The sequence below is a fragment of the Gracilinanus agilis genome, chromosome 4, assembly GCF_016433145.1.
Source record: "Gracilinanus agilis isolate LMUSP501 chromosome 4, AgileGrace, whole genome shotgun sequence".
Classification (NCBI taxonomy): domain Eukaryota; kingdom Metazoa; phylum Chordata; class Mammalia; order Didelphimorphia; family Didelphidae; genus Gracilinanus; species Gracilinanus agilis.
In genome coordinates, this window is record NC_058133.1 from 189,036,389 (window position 1) to 189,043,557 (window position 7,169).

A 7,169-nucleotide genomic window follows, 5' to 3' on the forward strand; every position below is an offset into this window, starting at 1 on the left:
AAGGGCTACGCAATTGAGGTTAAATGACTTGCCCAGAGTCACAAAGATAGGAAGTCTCTGAGGCCAGATTTGAATCTAGGACCTCCCATCTCTAGACCTGGCTCTCAGTCCCCTGAGCCACCCAGCTGCCCCCAAGAACTCCGCTTGCAATTTCTTGAACTCAGCATCCCACTTCCCTCCTTTGAACAAGTTGTCCCCTATGCTTTTTCACTTCTACCTCTTAGAAACATTTCTTCAAGGCTCATCAATGGAGCCATCTCCTAGGGGAAGCCTTTCTTATTCCCCTTTGTTGTTAGTATTCACTCTTTCTTCTTCCTAAAAAACAAATACATGTATATACATAAATATATATGCACATACACATGTATGTTTACATGTACCTTACTATATATTTACATGGAACTTTATGTTTATTAATACATGTATCTATATATCTGTACTGATATAGATATGTCTGTTTACAACTATTTCTTCTCATCTCCCCTCCTACCTTTTCTGTCCCTTCCCCCCAGGCTCTTAAAATTCAAGAAATATTTTGTTTTTGTCTTTGGATTCCCAGTACCTCACCCTTGCCTGGTACCGGCACATGTTTACTAAATGTCTGTTGGAAATACTCTTGAAAGAAATAATGAATAGGGGACAGCTATGTGGCTCAGTGGATAGAGCCAGACTTAGAATCAGGAAGACCTGAATTTATATCTGGCCTCAGTTACTTCCTAGCTGTGTGGCCCTGGGTAAATCACTTAATTCTGTTTGTCTAGCCCTTGATCTTGTTTTAGAGTTGTGACTAAAACAGAAAGTAAGAGTTAAAAAAAACTGGTATTGGTTAGAAAATAGGAATGTAAATTAAATGTGGATAAGAGAGAAATAGAAAAAAATGAACTCCATGACTTAGTTTGTTCAATATAACATAAGGTACTTGGAGAAAAACTTCATATTTCCTAAGAACTTCCAGGAAAAATTGGAAAGAAGTTTAGCAAAAACCACAATAAGCTCAAAACCAACATAGCCCTGATTATTAAAGATCACATCCTAACATATTTAGAAGAGAATGAGATCAGATACCTTTCACAGTTATGATGGGTTGGGTGGAGAAGAGAGGAAAGAAAATTCTTAATCAAGGAAGGGTTAGAGATGATTATAAAACATATAAGAGGTTATTTTGAAAAAATTTTTGCATGAACAAAATCAATGCAACTAGGATAAGAAGCTTCCCGTAAGGATATAAAAATATCTAAAATACACAGAGAATAAAAATAAAAGACCAAGAGGCGTCCACCAGCATGTAGGCAACATGGTTCAGTGCAAAAGCCACAGGATTTAGATGAAGAGGACCTGGCTCTGAACCCTAACACTCCCACTTACCTTCAGCCAAGTCACTTTACATTTTGGGCCTTAGATTCCTCATCTATAAAATAAGAAGGGTCCGACCCAAGAATCCCCTCTACAACATGCTAATAAAGGGTTACCCAGCAAAAAAAAAAAAAAAAGAAGTTTGTATTTGACAATCTCTAAGATTACCTCTAACCCTAAATCTATGATCCTTTCCCTAACAGATAAATGGTTAAAAGATATGAACAGATAGTTCTCAAGGGAAGAATTGCAAGTATTAATAATCATATGAAAGATAGCACTAAATCCTTTAAGAGAAATGTAACCAAAACTTCTCTGACGTTTCACCTCAAACCCATCAAATTGGCCAAGGTGACAGATGGAAATAGTCAATGCTGAAGGGACTTCAGAAAGAGAGGTACACTGTTGATAGAGTAGTCCATTGCTTCTGGAAAGAAATTTGGAATTATGCCTAAAAATTACTAAAATGTTCATATCCTTTGATGAAGAGATTTCACTGCTGACATATATCTGAAAAAAGTCCAAAATGGAAAGAAAAGTCCCACATGTAATCAAAGTTTTATAGAAGCATTTTTTATTTGTGGTAGCAAAGAAGTGGAAACCATGTTGACATCTATCCATTGGGAATATCTAAACAAAGAATGGTGCATTTGTGTAATTAAATATTGCTCTGATATTAGAGAGGATGAATATGAAGAATTCAGAGAAGCATGATAAGACCTCTGAAGTGATGTAGAATGACATCAGCAGAACCAGGAAGACAAAAATGGAAATGGAAAGACCAAAAAGAGAGAGAGAGAGAGAAACTGGACATTGAATGATTATACTGATCAAGCTTGGCACCAGAGAAAAGATGAGAAAATGCACCTCCCCTACTTCTTTGCAAAAGTGAGAGAAGATGAGGGTGGAACATTGCATATACTGTCAAGTTCTGTTGGTATGTTGTTTAATTTTGCTTCACTGTTTGTTTGTTTTTTCTCTCTTTCTGTTTAATAAAAGATTCCTTGTTAAAAGAGATGGGTTGCTGGTTAGGGGAGGGGAAAGGGATATATTTGGAAATGAAAGTGCTGCAAAAACAAAATGTATCCTTAAAAAAAAAAATCTTTTTTTTTTTTTAAGCTTGTTGGATTGGATTGGGTTAGAATGGATTGGATTGGAAAAGGGCCAACAAATAGCAGCCTTCTCACCACGAGCACACAACAGTTCAGGGAACTTTGTTTCTAAGGAGTAGGAGAAGCCCTTGGCAAACAAGGCTGTAAAGTCAAGCCTCTGCACCAGGTGGGAAAGGTGCCTGAGAGCACACACACACACACACACACACACACACACACACACACACACACAGTTTCCACCCATCCAAGTAGAAGAACCAAAGGGTAGGACCTTAGAGGATAGACATTTCCAGCACTGTAATAATAATAACAAGCATTTATATAGCTTTTTTAAGATTTGCAAAGTACTTTAAAATATTCTTATTTTATCCTGACAACTCTATTATTTTTTTTTTCATTTTTCAGATGAAGAAACTGAAGCAGGTAGAAACCTCTTGGGTTTTCCTGTCTCCATGCCCAGTACTATCCATTTAATCACCAAAGTGCCTCCTAGTAACCAAACAAGTCCCAGAGGAATAGGGAAAATATATTGGAAATAACAGTGTTGCCCCCTGCAATGGTGCATAGGGGAGATTTAAGGAGAAATAAAAGACAGCGAGGTAGTTCAGTGGATGGAGTGCTAGTCCTGGAGTCTGGAAGACCTGAGTTCAAATCCAGTCTCAGAAGCTTACTAGCTATGTGACTCTGAGCAAGTCTAAACCTTAATTTCTGTTTGCCTCAAACCACTGGAAAAGGAAATGGCAAACTACTCCAATATCTTTGCCAAGAAAACCCCATGGACAGTATTGGTGTGCTATGGGTCCATGGGGTCACAAAGAGTAGGGCATAACTAAACAAAAGACTCTGGCTGGTTTATTTGCAGATAATTGGGCTGCCCTAGACTTTGAGTAGGGATATCTCAGCTCGTTTGTATGGTTTGCAGGGGAAAATCCCATTTAAGTAAGCCTCTGGAACTCAAGAGTGGTACAGCTGCATTGTCTGGAAGGTCTCTGAAATGTCTCCAGTGCAGGCATTTTTGTGTCTTTTCCCCTGGGTACTGATTGGCAAGGAGATTACTAGGGGAGAGTGTGTTTTGTCTGTTCTCTTTCCTCAGCCCTCCAGAATCCTGTGTCAGAGCTTGCTTCTTTCCCAAGAATCCTTTTTCTAGGACTTCACCTCTTAACCCTAAGGGCCATTTGAAAGAGACCATGTATTTGTCAAGTATTTTAATGGAGAGGAAAGGAGTTTGCTTGAAGGAATCTAAGGGGCTCCCAGATTTCAGACAAGTATGTTTATGGGAAATAAGGGGTGTGTATCCATGAGAAGAGACATACACAGGGAGGACAGGTATGCCCTATGGTACAAATAGGTGTGTCCCAGGGAACATAACTGGGGCACATGGACATTGCTTATAAAGAGGAAAGGTGTGAGTAAATCCCAGAGAGCAGGTAGGGGTATCCAAGGCAGATGTATACCTGGAGAAGGCCCTGTGTCCAAAGAAATGGGCAGGTGTGTTCTTGGGGAGGACACAGGATCATAAGAAGTCAGTAATTACGTTCTGAAGAAACTGGCAAGTGTAGTATGCTAGAGTATGGTCTGCCATCTTTGGGTCATTTCACTGGTCCCAGCCACGTTTGGGTGTCCTTGACTTGAGTGGACACCAGAGGGCAGCATTTGGTCAGGCTGCAGTTTGGTGACCAGCATTGTCAAGGACACCTCCCGCTGGGGGGATGCAGGGATGGGTGGGAGGGAGAAGGAGCAGCAGGGAGCTCAGTGTAACTGGGAGAGGGTCTCTGGTGCATATTACTCATGTTAAATGAGTCTCCTTAGGATCCCTAGCCTCTGAGGCCCTGAAAAGAAACCTAAGGCCACTGAAGCAGGGATGCTATCATCCCCCACCTCCCTCCCCACCCTATCTCCCTATCCAGGGCGGATGGGAGTTGTTTCCTGAATGTTTCCTGGAGCTGGGTTAGGAGTAGTGGCAGGAAGGGCCCTACCCTCAGAGGAAGGAGCAGGAATGGAGGAGAGGACGAGGAAAGCTTTTATGAGAAAACTGTAGGCTCCTTCCACACTTGCTACCCCAAGCTCAGGGACCATGCTAGATACAAAGACTCTGAGAGAGAAGACAGGCACAGAACTTTATAGAGACCCTCTAGGGGGAAAACCCCCCAACTTGTTTATTTATCATGGTGATTCTAGAGCTCATATTCCCACTTGTCTTTCCCTTTCTGCCCCCATTCCCACCAGAAGTTCAAATTGCGCTTCCCCAGGGAGTAGTTGAGAGCAGGGTAGGGTGGGGGTGATGGAATCATCAATATATTCCTAGGGGGAGGGGAAGAACTAGAAATTGGCCTGAAATATTTTGACAAGGAGCAGGGGACATTTTATGTCTGGACTTCACTGTCCTTACTCCGCCATACCACCAAGGTGACTAGGAAAGGGATGAGGCAGATGGGAGCAATGATCAGCGCTAGCAGCACCTCCTCTGGGGGGTCGAAGAAGAGGGGCCGTCGCTCTAGTGAGCAGTTGGCAAAATACATCTGGTGGCTGTGGAAGATGATCTGCTCAGCCAAGGAATTGGGAAAACCCAGACTGTAATATTCTGCCAATTTCTCCAGGCAGTATTGTAGGTCGCTGTAGGGCCTGTAGGTAATGCAGGAATGGGTAAAAAGAGAATCAGAATGAGGGAGGGCTGGGCAAAGGCCATCTCCTCTGCCACTGGCCCACCCCAGATCCAGGGCCCTGCCCTCATATGTATTTGATTCTTCAAAACTATCCCCAGCCCTTAGGAGTAGGTCCCACCCTTCAGGTTCTAGTCCATACCCCCAGGTGTAGAGCCTAGATTCCAGCCCAGCCTCTGCCTCCTACCTGCTGATCATGTCCCATTCACACCAATCCTCTCTGCTGATGTTTTTCATGTGGTCCTCATAGAAAAACCAGCATTGTCTGGCTGTTAGTTCATATCTCTGCTCTGAGGTCATCACTATAGGTACAGATGCAAAAGATCCCTCACACCTGTGTACCCTTGCATCCTTCCTCTCTTTCAACCCTGAGTATTTTCTTCCCCATCAAGGTGTCTTCTCCCCCCTCCTTCCAAACACAGATCCCATGGAAGCCCTGGATACTTTCAAATAGCTCTTTAAGTAAATTCTGGCTGGGGAGACAGTTTAAAACAGTGGAGGACACCAAAGGAGAAAGGGAAACAAAGTGGAAGGGTAATAATGGTGTTTACTGGGGAAGGAGGCCACAGCTAGAAAGGGTAAATGAAAGGCCTAAAGGGAGTGACCTCCGGGGAGCAATGATAGACCCTTTCTCTAAAGTCACTTTTCTTTAGTCTTTAGATACTCACCATTCTGCCATTTAAAGGGGTCCACGTTGGTGAGGTCAGGGACTGTCTGAGCGCCCGAGCCTTGGGCATTTAAGATAACTGTGGGAAGAGGAAGCTTTTAACAAGTGAGATAGCAAACAATGGGGATTACAAAGAGACTAGAAAAAAAAGGGGGGGGTTAAGAATTTAGGAGTGGAGAGGGGAAAGTGGAAAGGATAAAAACAAACAACCTCTCTGGAGCCCTTGCCTAGGTTAGTAAAGGTGATTCGAAGTGCTAGAATGAGCTAATGAAGTCGGAGTCAGAAGGCTCAGGTGGGCTCCAGTCCCAGAAACAGAAAGGCTTGAGATACCCAGGTCCAGGACTTACTGGCGATGGCCAAGTCACTGAAACTCTAAAGCCTCTGTTTCCCTTTTTGCACAGTGGAAACTTCCAGACAGGGACTTCTTCAAGACAAGCGCTCTCAAACTGCTATATAAATGTAAACTATCATTGTTCAGCTCCTGAATTAGCCTGCCTAGGGACTAGCATACTAGGGCAAGGGGGAGTACTGATCCTTTCATGCATAGGTTTCTCCAAGCTCCAGAAGAAGCTGATTGGGACAAAAGCATGCTTAAAAAGTCAGGCCACAACTTCTTTGAACCACCCTGTCCGCCCCCCATAAAACCCATCGCTGGTACACATCCCATCCCTCAAATCGGCTTCTCCCTTTTAGTACGGTTTTTAGAATTCCTTCGAGAGGGGCTGGGGTGAAGGATTCGGGGCACATGGTGCGCCAAACCTAGACTCACGGCTTCCTTAGTTTCTCTGCCTTCCCCCATCCCGGTCCCTCACACCAGTCCTTCCTCCTGCCCCTCTCCCCGATCCTTCTCTCTGGCTCCCCTTTCCCTAGCCACGGGAAGCATCTCACTCACAGCAGAGCAGGAGGAGGAGCCAGAGGGGGCTTCGAAGTCTGGCTGGGGTCGCAGGGAGATGAGGGGAGCCAGAGCAGCGGGTATCGATTGAAGCCATAGTGCAGCTGAAGCAGAAAGGCAGCTGGCGGACCCAGAGCCGGGGCCAGGGCTGGGGGCTGGACGCCTATATCCCCAGCCCGAGCCGCAGGAAGCGGCGCCGTTTCCTCCGAGGGGCTGGGGCAGCTGTGGACACGTGGGGGGCGGGGGGGGGGAGCGGGGGACGCCCCGGACCGGACGGCTAGAAGGGGAGTCAGCTTCCCCTCCCCACCCCCTGGCTTCTTCTTTCTTCCTGCCCCGCCAAAACTATTGACCCTCCTCCCCCTCAAAGCAAGGAACCCCGACTCGCTGGACAGCTCCCCCTCGAAGCCTGGGAACTGTGATCGGTTTTCTAGTCTCAGTAGCACAGGACTCTGATTCTATCTGTTGACTCCTAGGTTCCCGGACTA

The 7,169-nt window shown here is 44.9% G+C and overlaps 1 protein-coding gene across 1 annotated transcript; it reads right to left on the minus strand.

Moving 5' to 3' along the window:
- Nucleotides 1-4,586: 4,586 nt before the first annotated feature.
- RAMP2 (receptor activity modifying protein 2) lies at nt 4,587-6,874 on the minus strand. Its single transcript, XM_044672158.1, has 4 exons — nt 6,685-6,874; nt 5,794-5,871; nt 5,313-5,427; nt 4,587-5,087 (listed from the first exon to the last, which is right to left on the minus strand). The coding sequence occupies exons 1-4, from the start codon at nt 6,779-6,781 to the stop codon at nt 4,829-4,831; spliced, it is 549 nt and encodes a 182-aa protein (XP_044528093.1). The 5' UTR covers nt 6,782-6,874; the 3' UTR covers nt 4,587-4,828.
- Nucleotides 6,875-7,169: the final 295 nt, after the last annotated feature.